Source organism: Trichosurus vulpecula, chromosome 1, assembly GCF_011100635.1.
Source record: "Trichosurus vulpecula isolate mTriVul1 chromosome 1, mTriVul1.pri, whole genome shotgun sequence".
NCBI lineage: Eukaryota > Metazoa > Chordata > Mammalia > Diprotodontia > Phalangeridae > Trichosurus > Trichosurus vulpecula.
In genome coordinates, this window is record NC_050573.1 from 430,364,397 (window position 1) to 430,383,448 (window position 19,052).

Genomic DNA, 19,052 nt, shown 5'->3' on the forward strand with positions numbered 1-19,052 from the left:
TGAGTTGATGGCCCACGGACCCGGAGGGAGAGGGCCTCTGACCGACACTAGTTAAGCTTAAATCCATACGTGTTTAGGTCTCAGCATGTGGTAATATGCTCCGCGCTGATGACACTTTTAGTTTCTAATAATAGAGCAGATGAAGTAATATTTGCAATTGATGTTCCTGAGCATTTGATTGGATAAGTGCATAAACTGTAGGGGGGTTGGATTGATGGATCGCATTAGTATTCCTGTCCTATCAATGGGCTGGGTTGCTAACAACGTCAGTCTGCCAGATTCCCTGCGTCTACCAGTCCCACCACGGGTCCATTTGGGATCCTCAAACAGAACAGCCCTTAGAGACGGGATCCAGACAAGCCATTAGAGCCCGTGGCCCGCTAGGAGGACAGACGGTCCTCACGGGTCTGGGAAAGGGGGGAGGGAGGGGAGGAGGCTGAAGAAGCAAGCGCCGCAGCGGGAAGACACAAAAGCTGGAGCGACTCTTCTCCCCCCACCACCACCCCCCCCTCCACCCCCCGCTTCCGCCCCTCAACCCTTGCAGCTCAGGCTTTGAAAGCTGATCCCCCTTCTGAATGGAAACTCTGAACTGCCAGGCACCGTCGTCCTTGCCTCGCCTCCACATCCATGCCGAGAGGAAGGCTCAGCGATCTGCCCGCACCAGGCTGCCCCTGCAGGGGCTGAGATGCTGCTGAAGGCAACTTGACATCCTCCGTCCGCGCCCGTAGTGGGAGCGATGCTGCAAAGCACAGCACCCGCTCGCTCAGCTCTCCTTCAAGCTGAAGGTTACCAGCCGCCCCGGCCGTCGCCGCTGCTGTGAGCGCCCAGGGAGAGGGACTCTGGCCGCCTCCTTGGCCGTGGTCCTCGGCGCGGTGGAGGAATAGCTCTGGCCGCGCCTGCTGGGGATCCGGGCAGCCCAGCCGCAGCTTCGGCTTGGTGGATGTGTCTGCATGAGTTCTGCACCGAATGGGCGCAAAAAGCGCCCCGGCCGCTCCACTCGCTCCTCGATCTTTCAGATCAGCAAGCCGACGCTGCCGAGCGGGGACTGTGAGCGCAGGGGCAGCGGCTCCGAGAGCGCCCACAAGACCCAGAGAGCCCTGGACGACTGCAAGATGGTGGGTAAAAACAAAAGCAATTTTTAAGGGGGGGGGGGGGTTGGGGAGTCATTTATTTTGATCGTTTGCTTTAGTGCCACTCCCCCCTCGGTTTGTCTATTCCGATCACGTGCAGTTGCACTATTTTTAAAACTGCACTCCCCCCCCCACCCCCCAGCCCCCTTCGCTCCGATTCGGGTTGACACCCAAGTCATCTTGGTTCAAAGGGGAAAGTGCTAGGACACAGCCACTGGGTCTTGGGGAAAAGAGGGGGCCAGTAAGCCCCCTACAGTTTGTAGTTTCTCTCCCTCCTGAGAATGGTGGCTGCAAAGGAGACGGTGAATTGGATCTCTGAGACGGGAAAGGAGGAGGTTTTTTGTTTTTTGTTTAAAGGGGGAGGAAGAGAGGAGGAGGGAAAAAAAAACCCAAACAGATAACAGTGTGCTTGCTGCAGAAAGGAGGCTGGTTTCAGTGCAGTGAATGTAATGATTTTCCGCTTGTGATGCCCTCAAACCTTCCAGCCTTTGGGAAGCTGGAGTCCTTCAGTGGTGGGCCTGGCTGAAGAAGGGTAAGCAGCTTAGTGGTTACCCACTTGACAAAGTGTTTTCTGAAAAAAGACAAGACAAGAGTGACCTTTTGTTGTAATCTCTGAGCAACTTGAGAGATTTCCAACCTTGATCCAATAAGAGTGGTGAGAGCATCCCGGTGGAAATCATTATGATCTGGTTTGGTAGGCAGACCTTTGAAGAGGGCCAAATTAGGACTAACAATGTTTATCTCAAAGGTTCTGAGCAGTTCATTGTCTAAAATGTTTAGGTGTCTGAATAATTTATTTTCTGCCCAATTTCTTGAGTGGGTCAACTGGAAGGCAGGCCTCTGTTCACATGTTATTGGAGTATGAAACTTCCTGCCGATTTTATTGTGTTTCATGAAAGTAACTCATCTTTCTTCCAGCTTGTCCAAGAATTCAATACCCAAGTGGCCCTGTATCGAGAGTTAGTCATTTCTATTGGGGACGTCTCAGTCAACTGTCCATCTCTAAGGGCGGAAATGCACAAGACCAGAACCAAAGGCTGTGAGATGGCCCGGCAGGCCCATCAAAAACTTGCTGCAATCTCAGGGTAGGACACCTTTTCACATTTTATTTTCTGTGTGTAAATGAGACATGAATACTTAGGGTACTGCCTGGTCATTGACTTGTCCACTCAGCTCTGCACACTTCTAGAGGGGGTAGCTAGGTATCCTGAGATTTGGAGGTCTTCCAAGAAAGGAGAGACCATGCTCTAACCACAGACTGTGTTGCTCCTACATGCATATTTTAAGAAGGAGAAGGAGGTAGCTAGGTGGATCTTTAGAAGATCCTGGCTGAAAGCAGGAAGAGAAATCTCTTCCTGATCAAGTGTCAATTAGCTTGTCAGATAAGGAAATATGGAAATGAGAGGGAAATAAAAGGTTTTTTGTTGTTCTTGTTGCTTGGCTGGGCATTGGAATGAAATTAAATGTGGATTTTGGAGGCTGATTTTATCATCTTCTCAGTGCACAAAAAAGAAACAGCCCTTTGCTGTAGGAAAAGAAAGCTTTACTAAGTCTTGGAATTACTGAAAGATTGCTATAACTCACAAAATGCCACTTAGGTGAATTTCTGTGGCTCACTTAGAAAGAAGACTCTTAAAATAAACTGATATATGAATTGCTCATTTTAGTGTAGGGATAGGCAAAGAAAGTTAAAATATGAAAGGGCCTTTTTAAAAAAATATTTATTTATAGTTTTTCATTTTCAACATTCACTTTTATAAGATTTTGAGTTCTAAATTTTTTCTTCCTCCATGTTCCCCCTCCCCAAGAGGGCGTGCAATCTGATATAGGCTATACATTGAAAAGTGACTTTTTTGGGGAAACATTCATCAAATTCAAATTAATCTTTTTTCCTATTTTCTTTTCACACTGATTATTTGCCAAGCTGGCTTATTTAGTTCTTCAAAAAATCCTTGATTACGCCTGGTTTGGCATCTTCCTCACTCAGATTTCACCCCTGCTGAATACCTTTATGAGGTGCCATGGCCAAAAAAGGTCTATCACCTGGTGGCCACCATTCTAGTAAACTTAGTGGGAAAGGTCCTTAGATGAAAGATGTACATCCTGTGGTTGGACTCAAGCTAGAAGCCTTTGCAGCTTGGTAGAGAACCTGCTAGAATTTATCCTCACAACCTTTTAAGTGGCCAAATGTCAGGTCCATGCCACAGTGAAGTATCGAAGTAGGACTTCAGCAAAAGATTTAATGTAATGAAAACTTTCCCCCTTGGATCCTCAACTGCTGTCTGGATCCCTCAGTAAGGGAATATCACTGAAATACTGACATGACATGGTATTCACATTGATAGTTTTCTAAAAGATGAATTCCAGCTATGACTTAATAAGAGAAATGGAAAATCAGTTGAACGCACCAATACACGCTGCAGATTGAATAGCTATTGTGGATCTGTCTCATTTGTTCTTCCCAGATTCTTCTTGCTATGATCTTTAATGTCAGTTTCACCTTTGCAGCATCTCTCTAATATGCCCCCTTCTCTCCTCCAACACTCCACAATTCTAGCGCAGGCCCTCATCCACCTCATGCCTGGACTATCGTAATAGGCTGTTGATGGATCTGCCTGCCTCAAGTCTTTCCTCATTCTGGTCTCTCATCTATTCAGCCGCTAAAGTGATTTCCTAAATTCAAGATCTGATTATGTAACACCTCCCCCAATACATTCCAGTGGCTTCCTATTGACTGTAGGATCAAATACAAAGCCCTTCATAACCCGTGGCCTCCCCGCGCCCCCACCCCTGCACCTGTCCAGTCTTCTTACACCTTACTCCCTGACGTGTACTCTTCAATCTACTGGCATTGGCTTCCTTGCTGTTCCACCAAGTCACTCCATCTATTGTGTCCAGGCATTCTTTCTGATTGTTCCCCATGCTTGGAATGTTCTCCCTCCTCTTCTCTGATTACAGACCTCCCTAGCTTCCTTTTAAGTCAAGATCAAAATCCTACCTTCTTCAAGAAGTCTTCCCCAACCCCTCTTAATTCCAATGCCTTCCCTCACTTAATTATTTCCAGTTTATCTTGTATGCAACTTGCTTTGTTTGTGTGTTGTTTCCTCCATTAGATTGTAAACTCCTTAAGGGCAGGGACTATCTTTTGTCTCTTTATGTATTCCCAAGTGCTTAGCAGGTGCCAGGCATATAGTAAATGCTTAATTAATGTTTAGTGATTGATTTAATTCTAGTACACCAAATAATAGTTATTAGTATGTAAAGATTAGAAAACCCCATATGTTGCTTGTCAAGATAATTTACTTGTGACAGAAGGTATTTCAATACATATGATAATGAAACAGTGTGTTACTACCAAGTTGAGAGATTAACTAAGTGAACTCCAGACCTGTTTTCACTAGCAGTGATATCTAGTGGTCTTTTACTCTACTTAGCAGCTCTGTGAATGTCACTCACACTGGAGGAGGGGAATTAAATGCTTAGAGAGCTCAGGGAAGGAAGGTGGTACCCACTAAGTCCCCTAACTGAGGAGCAGAAAAATTGAGGAGATGAAAGTAGATTGAGAAACTATGAATTTAAAGGAAAAGTGGGATATAGAAAAGCAACCTGGGGCCAGCAACATATGTATGATATGATAGGAGGAGGCAGAACTATCATTCAGAAAAGTAGGACTCAGGCTCTGATAACCAGGCAAGTGAAAGCAGGAAAACAAGGTCCATAAGGGCTTTGCATTCTGGGGTGGGCAGGGATTCTGCAGAGTCTGGAGACAGAAGCTACAGGGACCCAAGCCCTCTGTTTCCAAAGAATAGTGGTACAGAAGGTTCCTTACTGGGACTTCCTATACTGATGGAATCACAGGACCAGTTTTAAAAAAAAGAATCCCCCTTTGTAGTTCAGAGCAGGAGAATTGCACCCCAGGGTCTCATAATCTCTTTGTGGTTCAGCAGTTGAGGCAGCAACACCAGAATCCAAACACACACTGTACACTGTTGATTGAGATTTAGGAATGAAGTGAATGAGAGAGAGAGAAAGAGAGAGAGAGAGAGAGCAGGACGGGAAACTTAAATCAGTCAATTTTGTAATGCATTTACAACTCAATAACACACAAGTATGATTAGCTAGAATCTGATAGCTCTAATGCCCCTAAAGATTTCATTTATTTGTGCTCCTTGGTTAATTACTACAGTAACGGAGGGTTGACCATATCTGTGGTCCACAGTCCTTTCAGGACTCAGAATCAAGTATAGAAAATCTTTAAGAGTACTCCAAAGAAAAACCATTGCCAGGGGTAGAGTTTTGCATAGTCTCGGCTCTTTAAAATAAGAATAATTATTTTTTAAGTTTAACTTTGTTTATAAAGAAAGGTAAGAAATTCCATTTTGGTATTTTTTCTTAAAAATCATCTGGATGCCATTAATGTAGTCTGTCACCTCCCTCCCCACCCCACCCCACCCCCAACACACAGTAGAATTCTTCCGATATTGCTCATATGTGAGCCCTTCTTCCAAACTCAAAGTACCAATGGGAAGCGGGGCTGTAGGAGATATTTTACAGTTTGGATCAGGAAGAAGATTAAAGAATGGAAAAGTTTCTTGGTGGAGAAGTAAAAAAGAGAGAACAAGTGAGGGAAGGGGAAAGAAAAAGATTGGAATAAAGGCATTGTTTGAAGCACTGGAATGAAGGAACTCTGCATCTTCTCATCTCTGATTAACCCAAACCACTGCCTGTCTCCAACCCATTCATTGGTTGTGGGACCATAAGAAGTGGGGTTTGGGGACGGGATAAGGACAGGGAAAGGACGAAAATGGGGAAGCAAAGAAGAATGAGAGGTAAAGAGTTGGAAAGGATGGGCAGAGTAGGCCAGGGTTATTTGCAGAAATAAAGGACTTGGGGTAGTAGAAGAAGCACTGAAATGAGGATCAGGAGGCTTGAGTTCAAGCCAGAGCATGTCACCAGTAGCTTGTTGTTTGAACATGGGCCTCAGTTTCCATATTTGTAAAATGAGAAGGTTGGCTTTGATGACCTCTGTTGCTCTTGTAGCTATGAATCAAAGTAAACAATAGCACTACAGTGGGTAAAGACAAGATGACCAGAAAAGGAGGAAAACACTTACGGTCATGTACAGGAAATGCCACCTATTTGCTCTTGATGTAATTTAAAAAATAAAGTTATCTACTCAATCCACTGTGAGTTCTTCATTTACAAGCATGGGAGGAGAAACAGCAAATCCCGAAACTTCTTTTACTGATCTTATTTACCTCAACTCAAACTCAGGAGTTCAGGCAAGGGTTGCTGTAAGGAGATCTGGCTTCTTCATTGAATAGGGCCAGATCTGTGTCACATGATCACAACAAAGAGACCCTCACCCAACTAGATTGGCTTAACTCATTTCTTAATGCTCTCCAGTTTTGACCTGCTCTTGAATAAAAAGGGAAGAGCAAGATGGTGCCTGTGGGAAGTCAACAAGCATGAATTAAGTACCTACTATGTGCCAGGTGCAGTGCTGAGTGCTGAGGCTATAAAGCAGAGCAAAAGATAGTCCCTGTTCTCAAAAAGCTCACAGGCTCTTGGTAGCACTCTCCTAGGAAACCACTATCCTTTAATTAGGTATGTAAACTAGAAGCTTGTGGGCTGTCAGCTTGGACTTCCCGCTCTACTATGCCTCAGCAATTTGTGATGGTCATGAGCCAAGACTGTCACATCCAGTGGTCCCCAACAGCTGCCTTCTGTCATCATATTGAAGTAGCACCTGTAGACCTTCAGCAGGAGGTGGGAGGCACTTGCCGGGATCTAGGATAATAGGATTTTAATATTGGAAGGGATATTATTGGTCACCTAGGAAAACCCGCTCATTTTACAGATGTAAACTAAGGTCTTTAGGAGAAGTGACTTGTCAAAATTACATGGATTCTAAGTGGTAAATGTGGGCTCCAAACCCAAATCTACCTCCAGTTCTAAGTCCTTTACTACTCTGGCTCAGGCATAACAAATTAGGAAGCCAGATTAGTTAGAAGACTTTTTTTAAGCTCATAGGATCATCTCAGAGAGATCATCTAGCCCAATCCCTTTATTTCACAGATGAAGAAACTGAATCCCAGAGAGTCTAAGCCATTCAACCAAGACCATACAAGTCATAAATGGCAGAGCTGAGATTTGAACCCAGGTCCTCTAATTCCAGGTCCAGCATATTTCCCACTGTACCATGATGGAACAATTTTGCTTATGATTGATGGTTCCATCTTCCTCTCCAGCTATGGTTCTAGGGAAGGTTCTACTAGGAAGCTTCCTGATCGGCTGTCGGTGATAATAGAGCCGTAACTGTTGCTTACACCTCTCTATTCTGGATAGTGGTGGGGCAGCAGATTGGACCACATCCCTATCTGCCTCTGCATTTGGTAGCAGTGGTGATAGCTGAGTTTGTTTGTTTATTTTTAATCTTCAGTTTGGACAGGCCTCAGGTGAGCATTGACAGTTTGTATTGCTCCTTTGGAATTTGTGGTCGAGTTGTCATGTTTACCATGTCTCCTTTTTATTTCCCTGTTCCCTTGGCTGGGTTAAAGTCATCTCCTTTGCCCTTTCCTTAACGCCTTACAAACAACAAAAGTGTGAGAGTAGGGAGTTCTGTCTGGTTATTTCTGGGTTTTTTGCGGGGGAGTGGGAGTGGGGTTTGAATAAAAGTATATGGTGGTGCAATTTGGAAACATTTACTTTGTGTAGATTCATCCTAGAATCTTTTCAGAGATTATGTGAAATCCATATGACTTTTTGCATTTAACTCATTGACAATGCTGTGTAGAACCATTTGAACATAGTTGAATGAATTGAGGAAAATTCAATTGTATATCAAACAGTGAAGGGTAGAGAGGTATGAAAAATAAACATAGAACATATAGTACAATGATAAAGAGACAGTCAGAATCTGTGACTTGAAAATTCTAAAATGATGAGAATAATAGGATTCCTATGACAGCTCATTATAATGATATTACAATTAATAACAACAATAATAATAGCTGGCATTTCTTTAGTAGTGTAAGGTTTGGAACACACTTTACGTATGTGATCTCATGCGATACTCCCAACCCTGTGAGGCAGGTGCTACTACTACTCTCATTTTACAAATGAGGAAATGGGGGCTTAAAGAGCTTAAGTGACTTTCCCAATTACACAAGTTGGATGACCATAGAAACGATCATTTGATCTTAAAAAATCTCCCCAGCCAAGCATGCTTGTGTGACCATCTCTTGCATTTAGGGCACTACCTCTTGTGCATTCTTTTTTGAAAGATCATCCTCTCCTATCCTAGGTGCTTGGAGAATTTGGGGCCTATCTTCTGCTGGTCAGAGACAACTCTCCTCCCCTATTTATTAGGCAGATAGGTTGGGGGATAAATCGGAGACACAGCTATTTCCTTTCCTCTGTTTTCTATTGTTGTTCAGTCATTCTTCAGTCATGTTCGACTCTCTGTGACCCCATTTGGAGTTTTCTTGGCAAAGATCCTGGAGTGGTTTCCCATTTCCTTCTCCAGCTCATTTTACACATGAATTAAGTGATGTGCCTAGGGTCACACAGCTAATAAATGTCTGAGGCTAGATTTGAACTCAGGAAGAAGAGTCTTCCTGACTTCAAGCCCAGCACTCTATCCATTTTACCACTTAGCTGTCCTGTTTAGCAGAGCCAATAACTGTGCCTCAGGCTTGTATTTTTGATGGTGTTGGGACACCTTGATTGGACCACATCTACATCCACATCCAAATTTAGTATCTGCCATTTCCTAGCCAGTCTTATCATATATATGGTATCTAAATCCTGAATACCACGTATATAGTATCTAACTCCTAAACCATATATATTGTATCTAAATCCTAAATATCTGGTATCTAAATCCTAAATCCACCTAGCCTTCAAAGACTAGCTCAGATGCCATGTGCTCTGGAAAGTCTTCCCTTTTCCCTTTGGTGGGAAGTGATTTTTTTCTCTGTCTCTCATTATACATTGGAATTACATCTTATAGTTATGCTTCATAACTTATGCTTATTTTATACTTCATAAGAGTAAAGACATTGAGATGTAGTCAGCGATGTGCTGTAGGTGTTCAGTAATCTTTAAAAATGCATATATGCAAGCTTATTAAACTATTAATGATCTAAAGGATATGTAGCCCACAATTTGTAAATAATAATAAAATATACAATAGTTTTAATTTAAATTCCATATAGTCATTTGGTTCTCATAGAATGCTTTTATTGATTTTTTTCCAAACTCCTGTATCTGTGATGACCTATGGTTGCCATTCAACCGTGAGTTGCATCCCAATCTATTAACTTTCTCCCCCCAAAAAATATTGTCATTCAATCTGACATAAGATATACTTTCAAATGATTTCTCATCCTTGTATAAATTCTATTCATTATAGTTTTTCAGCTTCAGCACTAGATGTAGTAGACCAAGTACTAGGGCTGTAATCAGGAGACCTGGGCTCAAATTCCTGTTCAGACATGTATTAGCTCTGTGACTATGGACAAATCTCTGATTCTCAGTATAATAAAAATTGTACTACCTACCTTCCAGGGTTATTGTGAGGAAAGCATTTTGTAAACTTTGAAGTGCCAGATAAATGTGAGTTATAACCTTTTTTAAATTTTGCCCAGTAACTCTCATATTAGCAAGGCTTCAATAAATATCTAATTACACATTAGCTGCCCGAACAAATGAATGATATCATTCACTCACCAACTTCAAAACATGTGCTTTGGTTTTTTTTTCCTCCCAGAGCAATGGTATGTTTGTACTGAGCCATTCAGTTCAGTTAAATAAGCATTTATCAAGCACCTCTTGGATTCAAGACACTGTATTCGGTGCTAGGGATTCAGAAACAGAAACAAAAACGGCAACACCCATAAGTAGCATATTCTACTGGAGAAAAACAGTGTGCACACCAGTAAATAAGGACAAAATAATTTGAAAAGGGAGAGAGGACCCACAGCCAGGGAAAGAAGGAAAGGTTTGATAGAAAAGGCAGATGGCACCAGAGCTGAGCCTTAAAGAAAGTTGAAGATTCTAAGTGTCACAGTAAAGGTGTGCATCCCAGCCATGAGGGACAGGAAGAGATAGAATTCCAAGTTTGAGGAACTGGTCAAACAGACCACTTTGGTTGTGCACAACCCATAGAGCAGTAATGTGAAATAAGTTGGAAAAATAGTCTGGAGTCAGAATTTGAAGTTTTAAATACTATTGCACTGGAGTTTACTTTTTGTCCTACAGGTAATGAGGAACCCCAGAAAATTCTTGAGCAGGGAAGAATCACGGTCAGACCTGTACTTTAGGAAGAATATTTTGGCCGCTGTGAGTGTACTGAAGAGGAAAGCAACTGGAAGTGGGGATGCCAATTAGGAGGCTTTTGCAAGAGTTTAGATGAGGGGTGATAAAGGCTTTCACTAGGGTGGTGGATGTGTAAATGGAGAGAAATGGATGTGTATAAGAGTAGAACAGATAGAAAAGACAAGATTTGTGAGTAAATGGATCTGGGGGAAGGGAAGAATAAAGAGTCAGGGATGGATAGCTAGCCTCTCTCTCAACAGGAGTCCCTGCATAACAATAATACAGAATGACTGGCTTGTGTTAAGGGGTACAGAAAGGTGGCCACAGAACACAGTTTTGTGTTTTCCTTTTCTTTGCTAAACGAATTCACTCCCTCATGGATTGTATGCCATGCCACAACCGAATGAGCTAACTAGTAACTTAATTAGGAATAGAAATTTAGCTCCAGAAGAGACTTCTCTTCTGAAGGAATTCATGCTGGTGTGGAGGTAAGAATTCAGCACATGGAATCAGTGGCATGGATGTGACTGTGTTGTTTGATGGCTCATAACCATATACTGCAGCTGGAGGCAGGAAGTGCCTCAAACCAGGTTCAAAAGATGAACGGATCTTTATCATCTAAATAGGACCAGATGTGATAGGGAATCTGTAGTATGCCCTAACATTGTCTACTGAAGCATTATCCTTTTCTTTTCTGAACAGATCTAATTATTATAACCTTGTTAGACCTTTTTATTTTTTTAATAGATGTCTCATTTATAGAGGACATTATAGCTAAAATGAATTGTAGGGAAAGTCATTGTCCCTCGCTTATTTATTTATTCCAATTGTTCGTAAGAAATAATGCCTTTCCACAGACTTTGGTAAGAAATGAAATTAGTTTAAATTTGATGGAATCTCTATTGAATTTTGGTTATTAATTTTTCTGGTTTGAAATTCTAAGTGCACTGTTTCTTTTTGAGTAATAGAGAGTTTGAGGAAATCGTCCAAGGCATAGAGTCCCATTATCAGAGTCAATTTATTACATAGTGTGTAGTCTAACTTTCTTCAGAAAAAAAAAGAATCACATTAAAAGAATTTTAGAATTCTACGATTAGAGGAGACCTTGGAGGTTATCTGTTCTAACCACTTCCTGCAGCCTGTCTCTACCATCCGTCATAAGTGGTGGTAGGTTGTTTTTTTTTTCCTGTGGTGCATAACACATAGTAGATACATAATAAATAATTTTTGATTATTTATTGGTCATGTAGCTTCTGCTATAATAGCTCCATCAGCAGGGGAACTTACTGTCTACAAATAAAGCTATTTCATGCTTGGACAGCTCTAATTCTTAGGAAATTCTTTCTTATATCGAGATTGTTTGCCTTCTAATAACTGCCATCCCCGATCTTAGTTTACCTCTAGGAGCTTCACAAAATAAGTATTGTCTCTTGTCTATAGAACAGCTATTCAGAGGTACTGCCTGTTCAAGGATTGCCATGAGAGAAGCGCTTTAGAAACTTCCATTCATTCAACAGTCGATAAGATGCATTAGGCACCTGTTCCATGCTGGGCACTGGGCTAATGCTTGGTGATATATATAGAATAAAAAATTAAACAACCCCTGCTCTCTAGGAGCATATATCGTATTTTTAAAAGTCTACGTATTTTTATTATTAATGAAAATATTAACCAGGATCCTCTAAAATGAGTGAGCTTATACTGTATTCTTAAAATGCTAGATAATTGTAACCAAGGTTTGGTACCAAATTCTGGTTACATAAATGTTTATGGTTCAGTGGAGAGAGCTCTCCAGTCATAAAACATAGATTCAAATCCCACTTCTGATTCTTACTATCTTTATGAACTTAACTTATTTTAACCTCCCTAGGTTGTAATTTCTTTATCTATAATGTAAGATAGATGACTAAATGACTTCTGAGTTCTCTTTATTACCTTGTGAGTTGCTACTACTATTATTTGAAAACAGGAAGACCCTCATAATAGAGAGTCGACTTTGGAGCCAAGAAGACCTCAGTTCAAGTTGTGCCTCTTATTCATACTGGATATGTGACCCTGGGCAAGTCATTTGACCTTTTCAGTGCTATAGTCCAGAGGTGTCAAAAACACTCAGCCTACAAAACTACCCCCTAAAGCCTGGGGAAATGTTTAACAAAAAAATTAAAATACAATACAACATAAATCATATTAATTTGTGGGTTTTTAACTCTGTAGAGGCAACGAGGTGGCTCAGTGGATAGAGCACTGACCCCGGTGTCAGGAAGACCTGAGTTCAAATTCAGCCTCAAACAGTCACTAGCTGTGTTACCCCTTAATCTGTGTTTGCCTAAATCTGCCTGAGGAGGAAATGGTATATCATTCCAGTGTCAAATGTGGTAATGAGGACCTAGACACAACCAAAACTATGAATAACAATAAAAATCATGTTCAAGGTATTATGCTGTGAAAATGCTATTGGCATTGGCACTAATGATTAGATAAGCAATCATTTATCATTGAGTCTTGACTCCTCTCCCCTCCCCCCATGCTTTCTCTGCAAATTTAGCATATCTGCAAGTACAGTTGCATTTTACTCTAATACAGTAAAGTCAATCTACAGAAGCATTTGTTCTTCCATACCATTTGTTTCATTTTTGTGTAAAATATGTGGCCTAAAGTCCTAGTTATCATTGCTAGCATTTAGAAAGTGTTATTTTGGTGGACAGGCCCTCACAAGAGCACGTGTGAACACACAAGTGAAACCCACATAGGTGCTCTCATAACTCTTTCAGGCAGTAGGTTTGTATTCGCGACGTGGCTCCCTATGCCTGTCAATAGAAGGGCCAAAGTAGCAAACAGGAATTTCTGGTGAAATTTGGTCATGGTAATAACAATTCACATTTTAGTAATGTTAACAAGGTACTTTCTGGGAAGTAGGTAGTCCATGTATATGTCGAGGAACTGAGGTTAGAGCTGGGCCTAGATTCGGAAAGATCTGGGCTCACATCCTGATTCTTACACTTGCTAGTGGAGTGACAATGAGCAAGTCATTTCACCTGTCCTATTCCATGTTTAGAGAGCTCTGATTATTGGGAAAATTGTCCCTTATGTTGAGCTTCAGTATGCCTTCTAGTGACTGCCATCCTTGGATCATAATTTTCCTCTAGAAGCCTCACAAAATAAGTCTTATTCTTTGTCCACAGAACAACCCTTCGAATGTACTGCCTATGTGACAAGGTCACCTTGAGGAAAACTTTAATGGAGGAAATTTTAATTCATTCAACAATCAATAGGATACATTAGCCTCCTGTTATATGTTAGGTGCTGTGCTAGCTTCTGGGAATATAGAGAAAAAAATGAGAGAACTCTTGTCCTCAAGGAACTTATACCGTACCGCCTCCAGGTAATCTCTAAAACTGCAAGTTATGGGTTTGTGTTAGAGGGAGTTCTCCTGCCAATGAAATCACAGGTCCTTCACATAATGGCATATAGCCGAGGAAACCAAGGCTGTGAGAGGTGAAGTAATGTGAACATGATCATACTACTGTCGAATGTCTGAAATACAACTTGACATCAAGGCTCTTGATTCCTAAGACTAAACACACTTTCCATGCCACCATTCTGAAAATACAGTTAGGTGATCAATAAATAAACTGACCTTAGGGTTGTATGTTTTATATATATATGTACGTATATACATATGTATGTTTATATACATACACACATACGTACTTACATATATGTTGATAGATTAGAAAGATGAATTATTTGGTATCCTTATCCTCCCATACATTTGTCATCTGTGATTGCTCCCTCTTCTTTGACACCTGTATCTAATAAGTTACCAAATCCTGTAGATTTTCCAATCAATCAATCAATCAATCAATCAATCAGCACTTAGTTGTGTGCTGGACACTGTGCTAGACAATGGAGAAAACAAAACTCCTCTGTTACCCAGAACCTACCCCCTTCCTATTTCTGTCGGAGATTCCATTATCCTTCCAGTCACCCAGGTTCTCAACCTCAGACTCATCTTCAACTCTCCACTCTTTCTTCATCCCCTTTATTCAGTCAGTTGATTGGTGGCCATTCTATCTCCACAGCATCTCTCCCATACATCTCTCCACTCCCCCTAGTTCAGGCCCTCATCACATCAAGTAGTCCTTGCTTTGATGGAGAAAAGGGGTAGGAAAAGAGGGAACTGGGAATGTTTTTCTTTCAATTAACAAAGGATAAGAAAGCCTCTCCTGATATTTTATTCTGGGACTAGAATCAGGCACAGACATTAGTGGCTTATGAATTCAACATGTCTCATATCTATGCCTTCCTTTCTCTTCCTTTTGCCACTAAACTCCCTATAGTTTCTTATCATGTCATGCTTCAATTACATTACAATTGCTAATTCCCTTGCATAGACTCCTCTCCAGTATATTACTGTGCATTCCCACCAGATTCACCTTCCTGAAGCCCTGTTGCCTACTCTGCCTAGCTTCCACTCACAATGATCAAATCCACCATCACTAATTTTCCTCCTTCCTGGAATCTCCAGCTTTCTGGGCCTGGATGCTCTGGGATAGGAGTGAGGTGCAAGGTGACACTGTTTCTTAAATCCTCCATGCTCAAGGCTCCAGGCTCTAGGTTTTGGTTTTCTCTGCCTTTTATTCCTTGGTCGTATGGATGATGGAAACATGTTCTGTTCTCTTATAACGTTCTATACAGAGAGTTGGGGGCAAATCTGTAGACTATGTGAGAAGTTAATTTCTTTCCCTTCTGCAACTTCCCCAGATGATTCCTAATAAGTGGGTCATTTCACATTTCCATTCTTGATCTCCCTATTTGCATTGCTGTTATCCTCTTAGCCTGCAAATTCCCATTTGTCCCAATATTAAAGAACAAAGCATTTCCTCATCCAAACTATTTTAGACATAAGAAAAACCCAAGAAGAAAAAAAGAGAAGCTTATACTTAAAATATAAACATGTCGTATTGTTTTTCATGGCTTCATTACAATAGTTTGACTCCTTTGGGGGTAAAATGACAAGGGGCACATTTAGGATTAATTATAAGAGGTTTTATATGCACAAGTAAAAACTAAAGACAGAAAAATTGAGAAGACGTGAATGAGACACAGCTAAGTTGACAGTCGATCTAACCATTTCCAGGACTGTTCTGTTGTTTTGGCTTTTAAGTGATGATTTATTTCCCACTTTGGGCAGTGTGTGTATATTGGGGGTAAGGGAGGAGAAGGTGAGAGGTGGAAAGAGCATCATATAAACAGAATGTGTTTGAAGAACTTCTGTTAAATTCCACAGCTGTAACTATACATAGAGCCCTTTATAAGGCTCATAGACTATAGACATAGAAAAGAAATGGACCTTAGACACTATTTAATATAAACTCTTCATTTTAAAAATAAAAAAAAAAGGCTGAGTGGTTAAATGACTTACCTAAGCTCACTAAGAAACATCAGAGAGAGAGTTTTAAACCAGATGCTCTGACTCCACAGGCATTGTGGACACATTCTGCCTTACCACATTGCCTAGCTTATGTACCCACCTGCAGGTTAAAGAGTCCACAAGACACTGATCAGGAAACTACAGGGGTCATTGTGCTGATAATGCCATTCCAACAAGGGTTATTTCCAAAACGTTATCAGAAATCTTAAGGTCTTCATAAAACAGTATGAGGACACAATATCCATTTCAGCCACACCTTTGGAACTTGATGGAAGTTTAGCTAAACCCTCCAAAGATGCATAATCATTTACCCAAGTAGAAAAGGCAGAAGTGATCAAGCAACAGTCAGAGCAAGGGAGACTAAGAGACAGCCACTGTTAATTATCTCTTTTCCTTTCATTGGCCTAAAACACTCCACACATAGCCCTTGCTTTGAAGGGGGGCATATGGGAGAGAAAGCTGAGGATGGGTTTTTAGCTTGCCGTTTACAAAGCACAAGGATGTCTTTTGTGAAATTTTACTAGGGCATCAGAATCAGTTACAGCCATTAGTGGCTCATGCATTATTTGGTAGGCTGAGCTGTTCCTTCCTTTGATACTTGTACTCTCCTCCAGAAACATCTCTTCCCTTGTCTTTTCAATAAGGGTAGATTACCTATCTCTTGGGAGTGACTTGAATGTGTTCCTTTTTAGGTTTTCCTGTCTTACTGGATGATCTCCTAAATTCTCTTACAGATTATAATTCTATAATAAATTTTCCTGTTTACCCATTCTTCTTAGCACTGCCACCCTCACTTTCTCAGTCAAACTAAAATGCTATTGAAAAATTGGCTTCTAGAAATTTGTAGAAGATAGGTAGGTTTTCATAATTAATAGACTGCTCAGTAAATATGAATGGAAGGAAATAGCATGGAATGAGATAGGGTGAGATGGGATACAATAGAATGGTATGGGATGGGATGGGATGGGATGGGATGGGATGGGATGGGATGGGATGAAGTGAAAGAGGAGAGAATGTTGTGAAGGTAGAATCAGCAAGAACTGGCAAGTGATCAGATATGGGGGTGAGGGAAGGAGAATCAGTCAACTAACATTTATTAAGTGCCTACTATATGCCAGCCAGTAGGCTAAGCACTAAAAGGTTAAGGAAGGCTCCTAGGTTACAGACTTGGATGACTTGGTGGTTTCAACAGAACAAAGCAAGTTAGAAGGAGGGTTATATTTAGGGGAAAAGATAATAAGTTCAATTTTAGATGTGTTGAATTTGAGATATCTATGGGACACCTAGGTAGAGCTGTTCAGTAGACAATGACCAGATATTTTGACTCCCAGTTGAGGAGATTCTTTCCATTATTCCACATTGTTGTATTCTGAATTTTCATGTAACTATGAATCAGAATCCATGTCTATGGACAAGAGTTACACAGTATGGGCAAGTATTGATGAATGCAATTTACACTGTTGAAGAGAGTACCTACCTTTATGAGATCCCGGATCCATGGAAGTGTGGCAGAGGGTTCGATATGTATAGAAGCACTTAGAGACCTAAGCCGTAGAATTTAAGAGCTAGACAGAATCCAAAGCTAGAGATGAGCTAGTTCAGTTGTTAAAACCAGCTCTTTACTCAGGGAAGATCAATGTCTTTACTTAGTGTGGCAAGAAAGGTTCCTCATAGGTAATGTGCCATTATTTTGATGATAACCTATGAATGAAAGACCTGCTTTCATGGTCAGAGAAGAGTTTAACTGAGGGTAAAATGGGAGTCCTTTCATGTGCCCTGAGAAGTACAATTGAATCACTTCTGTGGGCCCAGGATTTTTGGAGTCCATCTTTACTGCACAAAATGTGTATGCATTAAGAGGGAGAGAAGCTGAGGGCCCTTCTAGTAAACATCCCACAGATCCAGAAATACAACTTCTAGAGGGATAGGATCATTTTCCTCTCTGTGAGAGGAAGGGTATAAGAGGAAGGAGCATAGAGGAAAGTTAGGGAAGGCTACTATGTCGTCTGTACGAAAGAGGTGCACCTAGGGAGAAGCCAGTGAAATGTTTTTTATCATGAATAGAATATAGGAATGATATTTCCTTACTCTACAAATTCTGAGTGTGAATAAATGGCTCTATCAGTTCGAGTGCTGGATCTTTGTTAGTAAGCTAATGTCTCTTCTTTTCCTAGGGCACAGAAAGTGCCAGAGCCCCAAACCACTTGACAAAACCACCATTCTTGGACTATTCATATCATTTAAAAATGTGATTTACTAGAGTCTAGCTTTTGTTTTCTGAGAGCTCACAAATTATATTCAGAGTCAGAATGGTTTTTAATTCATTATTCTACACATTTTAGCAAGTGGGTATTTTACAGGTTTAATCAAACAGGTGTCACGGTGGATAGAGTGATGGGCTCAGAGTTAGGAAGACTCATCTTTCTGCCTTCAAATTTGGCCTTAGACACTTATTAGCTGTGTTACCCTGGGTAAGTCACTTAACCCTGGTTGTTTCAGTTTCCACGTAAAATGAGCTAGAGAAGAAAATAGCAAAACCACTCCAGTATCTTTGCCAAGAAAACCCCAAATGAGATCACGAAAAGTCAGACATTACTGAAACAACTGAATAATAACAGGATTAATTTTTCCATCATGTATGTGAAAAAAGTACAAATACTTGTCCAGCACAAATATATTTACTGTTCATACAGGAAAATTGGGTATAGTGGTAAGAGCATAGTCAAAAGATTTGAGTTCATCTTCAAATCCTGCCACTTTTCTACCTGTATGACTGGACAAGTCACTGAACCTATTTGTGCCTCAATTTCTTTGTCTTAAAATCAAGGAATTAGAATAAATTATTTGTAAAGTCCCTTCAAGTTCTAAAATCTTATGAATTCTATGCTTTCTAGATTCTGAATCCAGGAACCAGAAGCAGTTCATGACTTTCAGAACTGTTAGGCTATATTTCATCATAACCCAAATTTCCATAAAAGCCTCTTTAGAAATAAGCAGTCCCTAACGTCTGGGAAAGAGATTGCCTACTCATCTGCATCAGGTAGAAATTAACTGACCTCTAAATGGTGAAATACACTAAAAAGGAGAACATATGAAGGATCCCTCTTAGGAGAAAGAAAAAAGGTGGTGCGGAAGAGACAACGGATCTCACATTCACTCTCACTATT

At 40.9% G+C, this 19,052-nt stretch overlaps 1 protein-coding gene across 2 annotated transcripts in view; it reads left to right on the forward strand.

Annotated features, from left to right (window-relative positions):
* Positions 1 to 243: 243 nt before the first annotated feature.
* Positions 244 to 19,052, forward strand: part of LOC118834825 (regulator of G protein signaling 7 binding protein) — a 125,278-nt gene continuing 106,469 nt past the window's right edge. Inside the window, exons 1-2 of one of the 2 annotated variants that reach the window (XM_036742266.1) lie at positions 244 to 1,115; positions 2,049 to 2,215. In XM_036742266.1, coding sequence (XP_036598161.1) covers positions 951 to 1,115; positions 2,049 to 2,215 — 332 coding nt within the window. In that variant the 5' untranslated portion in view covers positions 244 to 950. The remainder of the gene's footprint in view (positions 1,116 to 2,048; positions 2,216 to 19,052) is intronic. The other variant, XM_036742267.1, reaches the window with a different exon arrangement.